This window comes from Pararge aegeria, chromosome 9 (assembly GCF_905163445.1).
Source record: "Pararge aegeria chromosome 9, ilParAegt1.1, whole genome shotgun sequence".
NCBI lineage: Eukaryota > Metazoa > Arthropoda > Insecta > Lepidoptera > Nymphalidae > Pararge > Pararge aegeria.
Genome location: NC_053188.1, coordinates 13132957 through 13154302, shown reverse-complemented (window position 1 = coordinate 13154302; position 21346 = coordinate 13132957). Strand labels below are relative to the sequence as shown.

Sequence of the window (21346 nt, the reverse complement as noted above, 5' to 3'; positions counted from 1 at the left end):
CAAAGGTCGATATTTTATTATTTCCGTAATCCGCAGACTAATATTAAGACAGAGCATAAAAAAATATTTGTCTGTGGAGCGTGAAGAAGAAGCCTGCGCCTCCCTCTAATTGAATATTATCTGTATTACTGTCTTCGTTTTGCTGGGTGCGTTTGCTATTGTACGTTGTAATTATGAATCTTTTCATCGGTTTAATTGAGTAATATTCATTACGTTCGTCGTTATTAAAACTTAAAAAAGTGGTAGAAGTGAAATCCTTCGGAGGATATTAACCAATGCTGCTGTATACTGAATATGGCTGACGAAAGACTAGTGGTCCTAAATCGTTGTGACAACTTGGGATTTGGATTTTCTTTGCTCGGCGAAGCCGGTTTGCCACATATTATTTACGAAATCGAAGAAAATTCTCCTGCAGCTCGAAGTGGTGAGGTAAGACAGCTAATGTTATTCACTTACGAACGCTTCATTCGAAGGTAAAAACCGAAATTCCGTACTTGTTTTAAACGTAAACTTTTCAAATGAAACTAAGCTATAGTTTATTTTTTTTGTTTATCTAAAACATAATCCTAAATAAAGGGAAAATGACGCTATCGGTTAAAATATACATAGTAAAATGTTAAAACTGTGCTACATAACAAATGCATCACCAAATTTTTATCATTAAAAATTTGGTGATGCATTTCAGCATTGACTTATTATTTCTTCAGCTGCAAATTCTAAACACGATGTTTAAGCAAACAGGCAACGCATTTCGAATAAAGCCCTGTAGTTATGCCACTTTATCAGGAATTGCTTATCTCATATTGTCATCATCCTCAGCGTGTCAATGTCCCACCACTCTGTCCTCTGTTATATATAGTGGTATTTAAAACATACTATTAACTGCTCTCATCCAAATTGGGGCACTTCTGTTATCTTGTCATATTTGTTATATGATGCAGTTTTATATGATTAATTAAATATCATCTCCAAATTTTCTCATAGGAATGTTAAGTTTACCAATCTGCACTTGGCCAGTGAAGTGGACTTCAGTCTTAATCTTTCTCATTCTGAAAAGAGACCCACACCCTGTTGTTGAGTGTTTCTGGGAGAAAATTGCTCCCTATATATTAAAAACTTTATGTTGTAAAAGTTAAATGTAAGATAATATGCAATAATTAATTTAGCCTAGGATTTCATTTAAGAACTATCAGCTATTTTTATTACTTGAGAGTTGATGGATAGAGAATAAAACTAAATTGGCACAACAATTTAGTTACAATGACTATTTTTATAGTTTTATTGCTTTACCACACTAGTAAACATAATTTTTCAAAGTGGAATATTGTGATTTTTTTTTTACATACAAAGTTTTCCCCTATGTTTTTTTGCTTGATTACCTTGAGATATATTTCACTAAAGGATCTCAACACTATATAATATATATACAATAGCAGAAGTAACATTCACATCATTCTTTAAAAATGTAGTGTTTATTATAACCAGCCCCACTGAATGAATTATAGAATGATATGAATGTCCCACTGCTGGGCACAGGCCTTCTCTCTCAAAGCAGAGGATTTCTACAGCACAGACCCATCACTCTGCTCTAATACATACATAAATGATTAACCTATTAAAAATGTATATGATTCTATTACCAACAGCTGACTTCAACTTTGAAGATTTACCATAAAAAATATTTCAAAGAGTATATTATTAGAATGTGAGTAAAATACTAGGATGTGTTGTGGGGGACTGAATGAGTTAGTAGGGGACAGACTCATTATTATGTAGTCATGATTATGTTGTATGCAGAGCCATGGCCAGATTACTTACTACACTGTAAGTACATAATAGTAATGATTATCATAATAGCGGTTTTGTTCCATACATTTATTTACATAAATATATTCTAATCTACACATGTTATATTATAATCTGATTAATTAAGTTGAGATTGTTTAATTTTACTGAGAAACATTTGGGATTCATTTATTAATTGTTATTAAGTACACAAAACAGGTAATAACTTTTTTAAGTTAAAACTCAAAGTCATCATCTTATCATCCCATTATCAGCCCACGCTGGCCCATTCCGGATTGGTGGACTCCATATACCTTTTAGATCATTATTTACAACTCTCAGGCATGCAGATTTCCTCATAATGTTTTCCTTCAGCATAACTTAGAAAAGGTGCGTGCTGGGATGCAAACACAGCCCCCCCGAAAGTGAAGTTAAGCTCCTACCCACTGAGCTATCACCACTTTAAAAGAATGTGTACACAACTTGGAATTAAATTAAACAAAAAGTAAAAATTAAATGAAAGTTGAAACAAAAAATTACATGCCTCATAATTAGTTTTTTTTTTATATTTATTTTTTTGTTGAATATGACAATACGATTACTTTATATTAAATCAATATAAAGGCGGCACATGCCAACGATGGGATTGTAAAAGGAAGTAATATTTATGTAGACAAAACAAAGGGTTTAAAATATTTTAATCTGGTGTTAACGATTAAAATATGCAGGTATGAAGTGATATTGAGGTTTCCTTTTTGGTTAAGCAGTTGCTGTTTACCATGAAATGGAACCTTTAAATGTCAAACTTAGTTAATTGTGATTAAAATATTATACACTAGCTTATACACCCGACATTCTGAAAGGCCTGCTTATAAAAAAAATTCGTACGTCCCCAAATTTGGAAACTGTTTAGAAGTCCTTTTTTAAATTTGAACACGTCGTTTCAACTTGCGCAGCGAACCAACTTTTTACCTTAGCGTACTATTTTTGATGCAAAATATAAAAGGGATAGATTGATATACTTTCCGACGCGACGTCCAGAAAAGGAAGTGAATAACATCTTTAGCAGTTCAAGATACAAGTAAAAGTTATGTCTGGTCATACGTTTACAAGAAACTTCACACACATACTGCGCGCCGAGCACGGAACCACATTTAAAGAAAACATTTAAAAAAGAAATAAAAACCTATTCGGTCGTTGCTCTAAAGTTCTGCGACAAAGAGTTATTAAAAATAAATTACCGCATCCACCTATCCACGTATGGACAGTAATAATCTCTTTATGCGATTCGGCCTATCAATTGTGATTTAAAACTACTTATTTAGGAAAGAAATTCAAGTCGGGATAGCAAGTTGAATTCATTGCGCACTTGCTAGGAGTTGAATGTGATTGATGGCACCATTGCAAGTCTAATGAAGATTTAGCTTTCACATTTAAGCCTTGTTGAAACGTAACTAGTAGGATGGTATTACAGGGATAGCGAAATAGTGAAACGCATACTGTCACTGAGTTGCTCTGTCCGTGACTTTGGCCGCATTTACTTACTGTGTCCTTCGCGTACAGCGATAAATATGCGAAAATTGCTGCGCGATCGACGAAAAAAACCCAACTTACTATAGCTTTCACTTCAAGTTTTTCAGAATAAGATTTATGCTGTGTATTATTCAAAAACCTTAATACAAAAATTCATCAAAATTAGTTCAGCCAATTTAGCTTTGATGTAACAATTAAAGATAAATATACTAATATTATAAAGAGGAAAGATTTTTTGTTTGTTTCTACCCAATAGGCTCCCGAAAGTATTTGACCGATTTTAACCATTAAGCCTATATTTACTCTATAAAAATATAGAAGATCGCAATAATGTCAATTAAAGCAGCAAAATTATGCCTATAAAATTCGTTACTTAGCGTCGCTGAGAAAACTTTTGACGACACATTATTTTTCTAACATTATTACCTAGAAAAAGACCGTGAGGGATTATATCTAACTATCATAGATGAGTCGCAACAGCAGCTTTTGTACTCTAAAATAAACGCATACGAAGTCGCGGGTAATAGCTAGTCTTCCGTAACAAAAAGTAAGTACCTTAAATAGCTCTCCACAAGGAATGCATAAAAAAATGTACACGTAATATAAAAATAAAATAAACCTGAAAAAATAATTTGAACTGCGTTGGACTGCGTTATTAGTAGTATTTTATATTTTATGCAATATAAAATACTACTTATTAAAAATTGAAATAATTCGCACTTGATTCCCAGCTTGTGGATCGTTTAGCACCACCCTAGGGACACGTGCAAGGAGGTCGGAGGTCTTATTCATGCGTTGGGGACAGTGAATTCTTTAATCAGTACACTACGAATACTCGTTCTAATTCGAACTATTGACCTATTATTGAGTAACGGGGCTCGTGCCGGATCGCATTAAAATAAATAAATAAATATACTACGACAATGCACACATCGCCATCTAGCCCCAAAGTAAGCGTAGCTTGTGTATGTGTTATGGTACTAATAGAATGATGAATATTTTTATAAATAACTAGCGGACCCCATCGCCATCTGTCGGGCTAATTTCTAATGGTAAATATTGCTCGTAGACATGAGCGCTACCAAAAGAGACTTGGACAACAGGATAACGTATTCATAGACCTAGGTGTGGCTAAAAAATAAAGGACAATGCAGTTTGATTTGATCAGCTATCGCATATTTGACCTCATACTTTGGGTCCTTGCTCTTGGTTTACCCGGAGATGGGCTGTTGAAACCAACGTCTAGAAATTTCTTGATGTCGTGTTCAGAATGGACAGCGCGAAATTCAGTTAATATTTCCCATTTCAACCATACGTCTACAATAATTTTTATTAACTTAACTCGATACATTTGAGGAAAACAAGCGTTTGTCAAGCCGAACCTTGGTAGCTTTGGTAATAAAGAAGGCAAAAAAGCAGAAAAAGTGGTTACTTATCAATTATTTACGAAATTCGTGCGTTAGTGCCTATTTATATAGAACCTTAAAATGCGGTTAAAAGTGGTTACTTATCAGTACTTCAGTGATTTCGCGGTATAATTTTATATGAATCAAACAGAAATAATCATGCAATAACAAAGAAACGAAACAGAAACTTAGCATCATCAAGTTAAAGAGATAAATTATCGAGTTCAAACCTTATCTCGTGACTAGGAGAGCACGTTAAGGACTCAGTCTCGGTTATTATGACGCCCATGTGACAGTAATTGTTGAAGCATGTCGTCGTTGGTCCATGATCTGAAACCTTCACTCCCATGAAGCAGGCCTGTGCCCTACGGTGGGACTAATAATCTGATGACAATGATGACCCCTTACTTTATACCCCTTATATATTTTGGCCATAAAAAAGCTTAGAATCACATAGCGAAACGTGGGGACAGCTACTATAGTAAAATCTTTACGTGTCGACTAAGGAATAATGAAATATTGTACAGATCGGTGAATTTACATTGACACACATTTTTTAACGGTAAGGCCCTTGATGGTAGCGGACCAAGGGGTATGGCAGCTATAATGCCATGCCCCTTACAGGTTATATTGCCCATGGTCTATATCGCTTGGTGGACCAACGGCAGAGATCGAACCAGTGACTTCCCACTTATTAGGCCACAGCGCTCACCAGTACGCCAGAGTGGTTGTCAAAATATACCAAAAAAGCGCGTAGAATTTCGAAGCTCGATTTAGGGTCCCGCATCCAAAGGTAAAAAAAGGTAAAACAGGATTACTGAGACTCCGCTGTCCTACCGTCCATCTGTATATCTGTCCGTCTGTGATCAGGCCGTGTCTCATGAACCGTGATACTTGGAGAGTGAACCGTGATACTTGGAGAGTGAACCGTGATACGGGTTAAAAACAGATTTTGTATTTCTGTTGCAGCTTTAATAACTACTCTAAAATACTAAAGAAACAGAATAATTTTATTGTTTAAGGCGGCTCCTATTTTTTTGGCCGTGTTAATTTATTTTCGAGTTTAGCTTTCTCTTGGCGAATAAATTGTTCACATCAGTCTTGTACGTTCAGAGCCTATTTCATATAAAAAAATAAACAAACAAACAAAACTGTCGTTTTTAATAGAAGATCCCGGGTTCGATCCTCGGCAGTGTGTTAGTTATCTCATGTCTTGTCTAGTGGGGGCTTTGGCCGTGGCTACTTCACATCCAAAGCGGCAAAGGCTCTAAGCGATTTAACGTCCCGGTATGATATTGCGTAGAACCTATTAGGGTTATGTATTTTAAATATCCCTAACGCGTAACTTTACCATCTTAGACTGCATGAAACCACCAAAGGGTGAGATTGCAGTCAAGAGTTAATTACTTGTAGTAGAAAAAAAAATTATATTTGGCAACTTTTGCGTTAAAGACCCATATTTGTATATAGTTTTTATTTGCTACCCTTCGATCGCGAGTCCGACACGCACTTGGTCGGTTTTTATAGCATTCTGTTATAAATAGTAGGTATTCAGTACAAAAGGTATTAGTTGATATTTGATATTGCATCCGTGACCTCACGGCATAGACCTCTAGCAAGTACGCAAGCACCTACAACTGGCATTCATCATGCGGGCAGCGTTGTTAACAATTTTAATTAAATTACATAATTATATGTATTACCTACTAGTTGTAGCTCGCGAGTTCGCGTGGCAATTTAATTTGCCTGCCTATGGTTCTCTGCGATTGATGGACACAGGGCGACGTGTTCCTTGTAATTTACATGCCCTGCTCAATTGTTGCCCTGTTTTTGGGCTATAGCTCTCCAGGTACCATCAGGCGGGCAATGATTTTTCTATTATAATAGGTGGAGGTTTTTCCACCAACAGAGACATTTCCAAGGAGGGTCATATGAGCGGTCGTGAAAAATATGCTAAAACAAATACAACAAGTCTGTCTTGAAATTTAAAGAAGACTTTTGCCGACCTCTCACAACGTGAGAAAAGGGCAAGGAGATGTAATCATGATGGGATAAGCTGTAGCCCCAAGCACCTCCGCATAAAAATTCTGATTAACTATCTCTGAGATGTAATCAACGTAATAAGGGGCAACGTCGCCATGCATTGCTTTAGTGACACTTTTTATCCTCGCCCAGGGTATTTTTCTGGAATAATATACAAAATTTTTTTGATTTGTGATTATACTACTGACAAAAACAATTTGAGGTTTCTTAGTTTCCCGTCGGTACTTCATATCCTTATTCAAATAACGATGTGAGATGGTGGTAACAAAAAAACAACCGACGAAGTTTTGTGCGGGCTTCTTCTTAACTCAGGGAGCGTTTGGAACCCTCGTAGCTTTAGTTTTAAGTTTACGAATGTAGTTATCGCCATCGATTCACTTCTGTGTATGTACATATTTTACATTTAATGTACGCCATCTCTGTGCCTATTTTAATAAAGAGATATTTGACTTTGTCTTTGAAGAATGGCACAAATCTGAAAGCACAACATATTAAATGAAAATATCGGTTTGGACCCTTATTTATTTAATAATTTTTTATCCTTAATAGGTATACTAACAGCTAGCCAAGACGACAGCTAGACAAAAAATATTAATTATCTTATTAGTTGATTTATCGAGATATAATTTATGAACTTTATAAACTTATGTTGAATATATCAATTTGTTGACACTACCGGCTTGCACCATTCATAACTGTTAGCTCAAAGATAATGGACATCGATTAAACATTAATTAGGTATGTTAGGAGTCAAATTGAGAACCAAACCGACTATATATAAACAATTAAAGAGCAAGAAATATATATTTTCTACAAACATTTAAGTCGGATAGATAGGTGTGCCTTTAATATTTGAAGAGTTCCCTCGAGTTTTGCAGGATAGATCTTTGATAAATTAAAAGGGGACTAGCTATGGAGTACATATTGAACAAAAAAATAATCATCAAATACTGTTAATAATTTCACGGCCGATTGGCGCAGTGGGCAGCGACCCTGCTTTCTGGGTCCAAGGCCGTGGGTTCGATTCCCACAACTGGAAAATGTTTGTGTGATGAACATGAATGTTTTTCAGTGTCTGGGTGTTAATCTGTATATTATAAGTATTTATGTATATTATTCATAAAAAAACAAAAATATTCATCAGTCATCTTAGTACCCATAACACAAGCTACGCTTACTTTGGGGCTAGATGGCGATGTGTGTATTGTAGTATATTTATTTATTTTATTAAATTGGGTCGAGTAATCGGATAACAAATATACAAAAAAAACTTACAGCTAAATTGAGAATCTCCTCCTTTTTTTTTAAGTCTGGTGAAAAGCAAGTTTTACATTTTTCAGCTTAAAGTAAATTGTTGTTAAAACCGTGAAAACAGTCGAAATCGATTGGACCACGAGTTGCCTACTCGTCGTACACTTCTAACCACTTCTTATCACCTAAAGCTCGCTTACCAGTCGTCAAAACGGTTTACGAAGTCTTAAACGACATACTTGTGACGACAGTTTAGTAGTACAGCTCTTTATGACAGCTCCACTGGAGTAGCAGATGCATATTTCTGCAGCAGCATCGCTGCAATGCTGTGTTCCGGTCTGAAGGACATGTTTGCCTGTGGGCAGGGCAGCAAGTTTCGGGACGTGCTCCTTGCATGTCCCACGTGGTGTTGATCTGTTTATAGCCGATGATATTTAACTTACCACGTGGGCCATCTGCTTGGTCAGTCTATGAAGACTTTTTTCGCTAAAAGCTAGCTCTTTAATCACTGAAAATCTCACCTGGGGTTAAATTATGATGCAGTCTAAGATGGTAGCAGGCTGTTAGGGAGTACGGTAGTCAACAGGGTAATCGGTTTCTACGCGACATCGTACCGTAACACTATATCGCTTAGCGGCACGTCTTTGTCGGTAAGGTGGTAACTAACTACGGTAAAAGAAACTTTCAGCCAACGAGTTCCTGGGATCGAATCCCGGATCGAGACAAAGATTGTTAGGTATCTATCCTATCTTTTTCTGTTAAACATTTTTTCAGTAATCAGTCCGGACTTAGAAATTGGCGGTATCAACCCTCTGCCTCGGGGAGTACGCCCCGAAGGTTCCAGATATTTTCATTAATTTGTGACAATAGTCGTTAAAACCCACCAACCCTTATTGGAGCAGCGTGGTGGATCTATGCTTTGAGAGAGGAGCCAAGTGCGCAAAAATGGGATTTAAATAGGTTGCGGATGATGATTTAAATTACGAAACATAAAGACCACAGTCAGAGACGTTAAGATGATTGGATGACGCACAGATCTAGTCCTAAAACTTGCAGTCGAGTTAAATAAACTCATGAATTAACACCAGCGTTGCATTATACGTATTTTATCTGCACGTTTATAAACCACACATTTGTTGGGCGTTACGTTTTGTATGCGCAATTAATACGTGATAACTTATTCTTCGTAACAACTAACCTTTGGCTGCGGTTTCATAGAAATAATTTTCATTTGTTCGAATATCGGTAGTAAATATGAAACTGTACAGAATTTTATATTTTCCTACGTATCCATATACAGATTACTTTTCCTAAGATACGAGCTATATATGTGCCAAATTTCATCAAGATTGATGCTGTGGTTCAGTCAAACATAGGTAAAAAACAAATAAACAGATTATAATTTCATATTGGCCAAATATTTTATTAAATTTAAAAGGTTTTTCACAACTACGCTAATAATTATTAATTAATTAATATAAAGGTTTAGAGTAACAATTAAAATTGTATTTGGTTAACAACCAATGTTCATGATATTGAGTTGGTGGGTATTTCGATATAAATATGACTGAATTATCGATACACTCCAGTCCTACATGGACGCGAACGATGAAAAGGTACTCGTACCTCCCGGTGTCTTGTCGTTCACAAAATATTATTATGGGTTTGCTTGGCTAATTTCAACTGCATGGCTATACCTACTAAGCTGGGTCTTAAGGGTGGCTGGAAGAGATTTCTTATAGTGTTAAGCTTTTCTTTGTTCATATACGCGTATGTATTTAAGTTTGTAAAAAAAAAAAAAATTTATAAACCCCGATAGTCTCCCGACTATCAATAAAGTGTACTTTATTATATTTTTTACTTACTTGCTGTACTTTAAGACCTTTCATTTAATACGCATATTGAGGGAATTGAAAAAAAAATGTAATTCACCATTTTGTGGTGTCGGACATCTTGGACCAATTTTCATCAAACCATTTCATAAGAACACTCCCGACTATTGATCCGTTCGGGCGCTACGATGCAACATACATACACACACATACGTCAACCTTATAACACCCCCTCGTTTTTGCGAGTTAAAGAAAACCCTTAACTGTGATTTCAGTTTATCACATGAATAAAGTGTATTATCGCTATACTTTAAATATTTAAAAGTATAGCGATAAATTCAACCGTGAGTCACTTCAATGAGTCTTACAAGATTGATTCTATCTTCTTTATCTACAACCCGTTCCATTAAGTTACCTAATTTCACAAATATAGCGACGCACTAACGTGCGTCGCTCATCAAAATGTATGATATCTTCTCGATTAATATTAATATTAATCAGTTGTAAATCAAAACAAATGCTATAAATATTAATACAATGGCCTTTTAGAGCTAGTAGCATTGGCGTCATCTCATCGAGAGATCGAACTCCTCTCGATACTTGTGAAATTGGAACAAACCACTTGACAGAACGACATATTGGTCTGAATTGACCGGAAAGGCATTTTGTTTCATTTTCATCGTGAAAACTATTCTTCGTTTCAACGCTTATAATATTATGCCCCATTTTATTAACGAATCACATCATTCTACTTAATATTGTAAAAGTGAAAGTTTGCGAAGATAAATGTTTATAACTTAATCACGCATAAACGCTAAACGGTTTTAAATGAAATTTAGCATAAACATATGTTATCTCGTATTTTAAACAGATTATATCAAGATAAGCACTAGATTTTAGTTTTAGTCCCGTGGAAAACAAGCGCAAACTAATTTAAAATGAAGTTGTAAATATTAACTCTGCTAACACTTGCCCCGTAGCTTATATTATGCGCTTTGAGACAAAAGTAATTCGAATAATTCAGCATTGTGACTTTTTCTATGTTATGTATAAAAGCACCATAACTGCATCCCCTATATATCTAGAACAAGCGCAAACTAATTTAAATGAAGTTGTAAATATTAACATAGCACAGAGCTCGGCGAACCGATGGGCGTTGGGGTCTCAAGCAATGGAATGGCGACCGGTAAACGCATCCTTGTTCTACCCTCAACGAGGTGGCCAGAAGACATCAAGCGAGTCGCTGGGAGCCGATGAAAAATCGTGTATTTTGGAACTCCCTACAAAAGACTTAGGCCCAGCAGTGTACGTCAATCGGTTGTAGTGATAATGATGATGATGTAAATATAAACTCTGCTAACACCTGTCCCGTAGCTTATATGCGCTCTGTGACAAAAGTAACTCGAATAATTCAGCGCTCTCACATAGTTTTGTGAATTTTTCTATGTCCTGTATAAAAGCAACATAACTGCGCCCTGTATATCCAGATCTAGTCTCGTAAAGTGCAAGTTCTATAGTTAGAAAGGCGAAGCCGGTTTCTTTTTTGTAAAAAAATATAAAGTGACGTGCATTACAACTTTCACGCGCACGATTTATATGCTGACTACCCTCCTCAAATCTACGAGCTTACGTATCTCATGTGAAAATAGCTTACTCGTATAACATTTCGTTATTCGATTTTATTTGAACTCTATTATGAATAACTAGTATTGTAAATTGTGTATGTACTCCCTCAGAATAAATATCCTGTATAATAATTTAAATGTGCAACAAGTATTTATTCCCGTAGATATTCCTTATGTTCCCAGAATAAAAAAATGCCATATTAAACTAGTACCACATTTCTCTTATTAGTCGTGAGTTTTTGAATTATGTTGTACTGAAGCTATTTTCCATGTTTTCCAAGTCATTCAAATCGAGATTGTTAATATGAAAGATGGTCTCCATCTTGTAGAACTCCATTGAAAATGATTAACTAAAGCACTTTCTTTATTCTATAAGCGAAAATCACCAGTTGGGTACCCGTATCACCTTATCTCGAGACAAATGTGCGTACGCTTTCGATTTTCCAATAATTCATTAGTGGTGTCAATCAAGCGCGACTGTGTCAAGTATTAGACTGATTACCATAACTCTTTGATCGTTATCGATATCATAAATGTCTAGTAATCCATTCATGAATGCAAGTGTAAGTTACCTAAAGATATTTTATTATGACACTAACGACTATACGATTTTCTCTCAAGTTTCTAATGGGGCGAGGCGGTTAATTTGCGATTGACAATATTTGCGTGAATCTGAGACGTAGGAATACGAATATATCCTATTATCAATTGATGCCAATGATAAAAATGATGGCCATCATGCGGCAATTGGAGCGAGTGTTGAAGTTGCAGGCATGGCTCCGTGATATTTACTATTTGGTTAATCTTCACGGTGTGTTAGGGGAATAAAGCTAGCTTTACCTTTCCGTGTTGGTCTCTCGACTAAAAGGTGAGGCATTTATTGACCAATGACGGTATCACCATTCCAAAATCCAGCACTGCGATCACCACCACGTACGCTAAGCGTTGTGGTTATAGGCATAATCTTGTTGACTAATTGCTCTAAGAAAGCTGTCAGTCAGCACGCGATTGAGAGGACCCATGCTTGGAGTTACTCTTCACGAAACAGACGGAAAATAGAGGGATCTGGTAAAGAACCAAAACTACCTGTACAAAAAAATCAAAATTCATTTATTTTCAGTAGGCCTCATATAATCACTTTGAAACGTCAAGTACAGTTGTTGTATTACCTCAACGAGTTGCTAAGATTCAATAATCACCATCCCCTTACAATTATGTAAAAACATATGTTTGAACGCTTCATGTGTCTGTGATATCCCTACATGAATAAAGAAATTTTAATTTTGAAATTGAAATTTGAATATAAGATGGACCAAGGATGAACAACTTGGGGTGTTGGCATTCTTACCCCTCAACGCAAACCGCCGCGACGGCCAGATAGCTCGCCAGGATCCTCAAAACAAAAAAGCTTGACGCAAGCAGCCATTACCGTGAAGTGAAGAAATTTTAATAGAACAAGTAGACTTGGGGAGTCTCCAGGAATTGGTACAAGACCGTGAAGGACGTCCATCGATTGGAATGAACGAAGTTTTTAATGTGGACTGCTCCAGCTGTAGTTGAGACCTTCCGGTACCATAGTCTCTAAGTATTGTTACGGATTTAATGTATTTTATTTTATTGTGACCCCAGTTAAACACAAATCAACTCCCCGTATTTTAAAAAGACTGCTTTTAATGTTTAATAATGTAATACCAAGACTTACCGTATTATAAAGAATTTACGACACAGTCTAAAGAAAATTTGATGAAAAAACCTGTATTACGTTATGAAAAGTAGGCAGTAGGCTCTGTTTGTTAGCTACTAAAGAGTATTTTCTGAACGTGGACTGCGATTTTGAGATTTTCACAAAGTCTTATTATGACCTAGACAATGGGACCGTCTCAAAAGTATATCTACCCTTTAAAACATAAATTTTAAAATTGATCTACAATTGACGAAGTAATCGGTGAACAACTACCTATACAAACCTACTGTCGAACATAGAATCTCCGCTTTTACGCTGGCTCTATTTAGCGCATTTAAACTAGGTATTCTACAAAATCCAGTAGTATCATAAGTAAAAATAAAAAAACATTTGAAATGATGTATAGCGCAGCGTCATAAGATCGCTAGTGTTATGATTTTATAGTTGGTTTAGTAAAGGCTAGTAGCGTTTTAGATTGGAAAAAAAGTCAATACAAAACTTTGCCCCACAGTTTATTGTGCAAATATACTGTCAATACTGTTATTAAATTAAAAAAATATTGTCATTAAAGTATAAGCGCATGCAGAAGGCATATAATGATTTATATAGGTGTGGACATCATTAATCAATCAGTCAGTCCAAAAGTCTAGAAGTCAACCAACTAGTCCGAGACGTCGAACCGAGCCGAGGTCCGAATTCTCAAAAGAGGCATACTCGCGTCAACGACCACCCTTCCCTCCGATGTCATCGAGTCCTGGGGTTCTTCTCATCGGGCTTTTGCGCTCGCCCGATCTCCCAAATGACGCTGTTTATCCCTTGAGGTGGTTATCTACAGTCCTTCCGAAAGAGAAAAATAATCTACATGTTAAATGTTTTCAAGTTTACCGATAATTCCACCCATATTTACTACGTACTCTTGAGTAAGAAACAGTTAATCAGACCGACAGCTCATGGTCGGTCATGCATGTAGTATTGCAGCCACCTTAGTGACCGCTATGCTAAGTACCTATTTAGTTCCTCGTAACTTATCAGAGCAACTTAGGCAAGGCTTTATCTTATAACGGTTTGCACTTAGCAAGTGAAAAAAAACAGAGACGCTCCTTGTCACTCACTTGATCTCTTTTATATAAAACCAGGTGTCGACGACGACATACAAAGTCAGCAAGGGAAAAGTATTGGGATTTCATGTCGCTCCACGATAGTGTATCTCATATTTTAAGAAGCTCGCGACTTTAATAATTAAGCTTTTCTTAAATGGTATTTTTGAACGACTTCAAAAAGGAGGAGGTTCTCCATTCGTCGGTAACTTTTTATTTTTTTATGTATGTTACCCGATTACTCGAATACGCCTCTTTTTTCTTTTGAAAGGCCGTACTTTCCAGGTAGTCCCATTTAAATTTTATCGAAATCGGTCGAGCTGTTAGTTAAAAATCAACAATAATGTAACCCAAAGTAGCAATTTTTTTTGCATTTTAGTTATTGGGCGTATGTTGAAGTCGGTTTTTTTTAATTTAAAAATAATTTTTAATCTTATCAAGTGTATTAAGTCGTTATTTACCAGCTAAAACTTATTTGGTGTTGATGAATTTGCAAAAAATAATTTGGGAGGTATATCCAAAACAGAGTAAAACGGCAATTGGTCTACAGCGCAAAACAGTTTAGGGACCTCTGCTTTAGATGTTCTCAGTACTGGATGTTATAATCGTGGTTCTCTTTATTGATAATTATTCACACAAATAGCTAATAAAAATGCTAACTACAAAATATAGGGCGTTATAAAAATGGAACACCTGATCTTCATTAATCTATGCTTGCGGTAGTGAAGCTTTTATTGGGTTTTTGTCGGTCATCTTTTCACACAAGTGTAATAATTTAAGGTAGTCCCTTTTAGGGTTCCGTATCAAACATAGAAAAATTCCGTTACAATCTCCGTGTGCGTCGGTTTTTTATACTTCACTGTTGCTAAATGTAAAAATAATATGACACCCAGTGGCGTGCACTTCATACATGCACAAAAGCAGTGCTTACCCTAAAATTGATATATAACTCTTGTAGGAGGAGGATTTTTGCTATTTATGCAATTGTCCTACTATATGCATACCCTGGTAAGAGACCCAGTGCACGCCACTGATGACACCGAGGCTTTTTTTTAAAGTAACTCGTAAAAGTATCTCCTACGAAACTTTAACTGATGACTTGAGTGAAAAAAGTCACTGGCCTGTCTTCAAAACCTATCGGATATTTCTCGAAGCGTATTTATTTTAGTAGGAGTGAAGTGAATAACTATTAATTTTCTATATGTTGTGGATTCCACAGGATGTATTACAAGACCAAACGTATCATACGCACTAAGTAAATAGAAGTTTTTCCCAATTTATTTGATACCGTTAAGTATGTTTTATGCCGTTATAGAACCTACTGAACCCACTTGGCTTGCAAGTGGTTTACGCACTTGACCGCCATTTTTTCTGTCAATATTGGATAAATAAAACTACATCCTACAAACATTTTGTAATGTGGGACAGAGAGCGGAAATCAGTTTACAGGTCGATGGTTTCCTTCCACTGCACTCGTCCTTTATGTGTAGGAAATAGAATATATATCTTATTATAAGAAATAACGCTTGGAAATGCTTAGTGCTGTATATAATATTATGACGTTTATTTTCACGCAACTTAAACAGTTGTTGAACCAATAAATTGCTTTATCCGAATCGATTCTTCGGATTAAAATTTTTATCACAAAGTGTATTGAAACTCTGTATGTTTTCGATTCATTCAGCTATCGACTAGTGCAGTTTGTCTTTGTTGTGATTTAATTTGATAAGTAATTCGCGTTCGCGTTAGAAGCGTGTTTTGTGATTGCGATTTTCATACAATTTGCCTACGATTTGCATCGCGTTTGTGTATCAAAACGAGTGTCAGCACCATATAATATGGTGCTTGCTCGCGTGATTTTTAAAGAACCTCCTTATTATACTCTTAACTCTGCAAGGACTTGATCGCCGCGTGCTACCGCTGGTCACAAAAGTACCAACGCGCGACTGACGCGTTTCCATAACGAACTCAATTATCTCAATAGTATTTCTATATAATAAAAATAAGTATTAAGCCACGAGACAGACAATTTGCTATGGTAATTTAGCGTCAGTTACGCTTGACATCTTTCTTCACGCGGGATTTAACCATTTCAGACGAGATATTTCGAGTGCCTCAAATTAGAAAAATATCAAAAAATTAGCTAGATTGAATTTAATTAACTTAGACAACAGAATAGTGAATCATCACCCTCATAATCACATCCACCCATTACCTCCCATTACAGAGCACGGCTCTCCTCCCACAATGAGAAAGGGTTTATGCCGTAGTCAACTACGCTGGCCCAGTGCGGATTGGTAGACTCCACATACCTTTGAGAACATTATGTAGATTCTCATTAAAGCAAGTGACATTTTAATTGCTTAAAACGCACATAACTTAGAAAAGTTAGAGGTGTGGGCTGGGATTCGAACTCGGCCCACGGAAAGTGAAGTCGAGCTCCTAACTCATGCGCTATCACCGCTTCAAATAGAAAATTAGATTAAATTAGTCGTAGATTGCAACTGCGACTTTATGTGACTGTAAAACCCGAAGCAGTCTACCTGAAAGGGAAAATGGAACTGGGAACCTTTTAACCCCTAAACTTTAGTCATATCTTAAAACGCTCTCCGAATGCTGCCGAAGTCCACCACGCTGGCCAAGTGCGGATTGGTAGGCTTCACACGCGAGAGAACGGTATAGAGAACCCTCAGGCATGCAGGTTGTTTGCACGATATTTTCTTTCATCGTTAAAGCAAGTTATATTTAAATCGCTTGAATTAAAAACGCACATAACTCCTTGTCGGGAATCTAACTCTGAGCTCCCGAAAGGGAATCCCATACCATGTTTAGGCTATCACCGCTTCCCACTATCTATCATCATCGCTCGGCTCTCATCGGCTATCATCGATTTTTCGTAAGTTTACTTAGTAAAACTCGCACAGCTAGTGGTTTATAATACTTCTCTTGTGTATACATAAATCTGTTTGCTACAAGGTCTTTCTCGCATCCGGCTATAGCAAATTGAGGATCATTATTATTTTCTTGCAAAACGCTCATTATTGCATCTTCCATTGTCTGCTATTCTCAGTTCCGAATACATTCTACAGCCTATTATATCACTTTTAATCTCGTTATTGCCTATTTGTATCTTTACACATACCTTCACAAAAGCTAGGTATTTATCATCGTACTAATATTAGAAATGCGGAAGTGCTACTATCCTACTAATATTATAATGCAGCCTTAACCCTTCTTATTGTGGGAGGAGACCCGTGCCCTATAGTGGGCCGGTAACGTGATGATATGATTATGATGATGAGAGTGTAATACTCTCTCTAGAAGTAATTTACTTAGTTCATTAATAGTTATCTATGTCATTAGGCATTTGAGTTAGGTGATGCCTAAGTTTAGTGAAAACGGGCATACGACTCTCTTAAAGGGTTATAGAGATACGACAGACCACGATACCCCTATTCGCATTAGCCCGCGACTTCGTAATTCATGTTTAAATGACATCTATGTAAACGTGTATATTATGCAAATAAAGATCTATCTATCTATCTCTATAAATATTTAATGCCGAGGTATTGTATTGCGTCGTATATGTTTCGGGTGGAATGGAACTGCGGGTTTCTCAGATAAACTGGGTTTGCATAATAATAAACTGGACTATGTATTTATTGGATTCCATTCCATTCATATAAAATTCATTGCTCAGTTAAGGTGAGATACCTTACTCCTATTTAAAAAATAAGTAAGAGAGTTAAAATTTTGTTTTCTTTTTTAATCTCGCCACTGTTCTAAAAGTATGAAAGTCTATGTACCCATAACTTTAAAAACGTCTTGTGTAAACAATGGAGCTTCTGATGTGACGTGAATTATTTTAAAGTATTCATCAATATTAATAACATTTGCAAGATATCGTTTTCCTCTCAATCCCGCTGACCTATTAGGGAAAAAGGTTCGCGAAATGCACATTTCGTGATCGGACGTTCAAATTTGAGTTTATTAATAGATTTTTTAGTCTAGTGGTTATCATTTTAGACGAGATGAATATTGTAGGTACACTACAAAGAGGTACGGTATTGGGTTTTCTTAGAGATTTTCAGTAACAGCCCAGAGTTAAGAAATTGTCGTTGGGGCATCAGCTAGTTACTTATATGATAAGAATCTATTATCTCGTGTACTATATTTATAATTTTTGTAAGTTTTTTTTTTAAATATTTATAGACGAGCGCTTGACTGCAACCACACCTGATGGTAAGCGATGATGCAGCCTAAGGTGGAGCGCGCTTGCCTAGAAAATGCCTTTTCACTCTTGATTTGAAGGTGCTGATATTGTAGGCACTGGGGAATATGTAAGCTGGAAGGGCATTCCAGATCCAAGCGGTGCGGATCAGAAACGAAGATGCGAAGCGCTTTGTACGCGTCCGCGGTATATCGACCACGTAGGGATTCAGATCTTTACGGTGCCTCGCGGTTCGATGGTAAAAAGGCGAGGGGGGAACTAGATCAAATAGTTAACGTAAGTAAACAAACCATGACGAAATTTTCTTCAGAGACCTTTCATTCTGGAATCAAGAGCGGACCAGGTCTTAACAGCTATTAGTTAGAAATAGTTCTGTTGATATTTTTTATTTCTCACTTGCATCTATTAACATTTACCGATGATTACATTTTTTGTTAGTTTCTAATCACTTTTACGCTGAATGATTTAAGTATTTGTTTTTTTATCAATCTGAGCAAAAAGGTACTATTTGTTATTTAATACGTCCACTCACTAAAGTTTAGTAAATGTCCTTGATGTAGACCAACAGATAACTATTTTTTTGTTGAATCTTACTGCACGTATAAAAAAAATTTTGTGTCTTGGCGAGGTTTAACGGGAGGGAGAGAGATGGGGGGATGTATTTAACGTTTCCATCTGGAAGGCTGGTATCATCGAATTTTATCACAATATAGCGAGAATAAGCCGTGCTATCTATAGAGATAATAATACGTCAACGTAAAACCTAACCTAATCATAATATTATAAAGAAGGAAAAAATATTTGTTTGCTTGTTTGTTTGTACCCAATTGACTCGGAAACTACTGGACCGATTTTAACCATTTAATAGTAAAAAACCGTAATTAACGCGGACAAAGTCGCGGGCAACAGCTAAATAAAGACATAGTTTCTTTAGGTACCACCCTAAGTAGCCGATAGAAGCAAGAGGTCGATATAGTCTGACCCTGCCTATTAGCAAACGAGTGTCAAATATCGCTGTGAATAAACACAGTATGACATTTTTGTGTGTCCAGAGTCCAAGCTCTGCTGCATGATTTTGTAACAACAATTACTTAACTGGCTGTTAGGTTTTTTAACAACAATAACATGCCATTGATAGGTTTTTTTAACAACAATAATTAAACTGGGTTGTATAAACCGTAATAAGCTGTGACTTCGTCCACTATATACTATAAACAGTCGTTGTAACTTCTCAATAGTATAAACTATTACGTTTTATAAGATATATTTAGCCTGCTGACAGACAGACTGATAGCGGCTTTAGTAGGTATTATTGTCCTACTGAAGAATTCGGACACTAAGAACTGTTCTTACTACCTTAGAAGTAACAACTTTAAATGTTTAATGACAAAAATACTAATACCAACTTGTATGTAATAAATAAATAAATAAAATAAATATACAACGACAAGACACACATCGCTATCTAGCCCCAAAGTAAGCGTAGCTTGTGTTATGGGTACTAAGATAGCTGATGAATATTTTTATGAATACATGAATACTTATAATATACATATAAACACCCAGACACTGAAAAAAATCATGTTCATCACACAAACATTTTTCCAGTTGTGGGAATCGAACCCGCGGCCTCGAACGCGGAAAGCAGGGTCACTGCGCCACTCGGCTGTCAAAATAGTTTGTTTGTTTGACAGTTGTGATTTGTGTTTTTTTATTCCACTATAAGGTAGCCCTTGACTGCAATCTGCCTTGTTGGTAACTGATGATGCAGCCTCAGAAGTAGATTGAACTATTAAAGGTACGGCAGTTACGTTGAACCCAGACCCCTAATCGCTTTCTACGCCACGTGTCGTATCGGAACGCCTATTTGCTTGTCTTTGGTATTCCTGGGGATCGAACCCAAGATCTCCACTCAAAAGACTACAGCGCTCATCACTAAGCCAGGAACGTCGAGAAAACGAAGTAGCATTTTGTAACAATAACCCAACGTCCTTATTGCACTCAGGGCTTTAATATCAATTAAGGTCATCGGTATACCATTAATCATTGATGAAATGGGATATTGGGAACAAACTAGAATACTACTTCGGGATTTCGCAGGCAGTGGGCGGTGAGGTGCTCGTGATTATACCTATGCTTTTATTTACTTTTTTTAACGCCTGATACCAAAAGGGGGGTGTTATAAGTTTAACTTGTGTCTCCCATCGAAGCTCCAAAACGATTAGACATTTAGATTAGATTTTGATGCGGAAAGCTGACACTGTCGTTAAAATTCAAATTCAAATTCTTTTATTTGCATAAAACATTGTAGTTATACATGTTTAGTCATAATATATAACATGCAAATTTTAATTTAAACAAATTAATTTTTATAATAACTAAAAAAAAAACATTAAAATAAACAAAAACAAAATAATCGTTCACATTAATCGTCGCATAAATAATTGTTGAAGACCTGTCCAGGCGTCTGAAGATCATCAGCTCACTTCCCACTTGACAATCAGTGGCGTGCACTGGGTTTCTTATCAGGGTATGCATACAGCAGGAACATAAACGGCAGAAATGCTATAATATAAATTTTTAGGTAGGCAGTGCTTTTGTGCATGTATGCAGTGCACGCCACTGTTGGCAACAGGATCTCGTCAACTTAAACACACCAACCTTGTTCTGATATTGCAGCAAATAATCTGTGGCATTTCCTGCTCCTCATAAAATTACTGCAAATGTAGTGTTTGGGATTTTATGAAAAAAGGGATCCATTGGCATGTTTAATTTAATATTTTAATTTACTTTTTATTTTAGAATAGAATAGAATATCTTTAGTTTGATATATTTGATACTTTTTAGCCCGGACAAAAA

The 21346-nt window shown here is 36.3% G+C and overlaps 1 protein-coding gene across 6 annotated transcripts in view; it reads left to right on the top strand.

Annotated features, from left to right (window-relative positions):
• Positions 1-143: 143 nt before the first annotated feature.
• The window catches only part of LOC120626140 (PH and SEC7 domain-containing protein), a 62278-nt gene continuing 41075 nt past the window's right edge, over positions 144-21346 (top strand). For all 6 annotated transcript variants that reach the window (XM_039893447.1, XM_039893446.1, XM_039893444.1 and 3 more), the window contains exon 1: positions 144-429. In XM_039893447.1, the coding sequence (XP_039749381.1) occupies positions 295-429 (135 nt within the window). In that variant the 5' untranslated portion in view covers positions 144-294. The remainder of the gene's footprint in view (positions 430-21346) is intronic.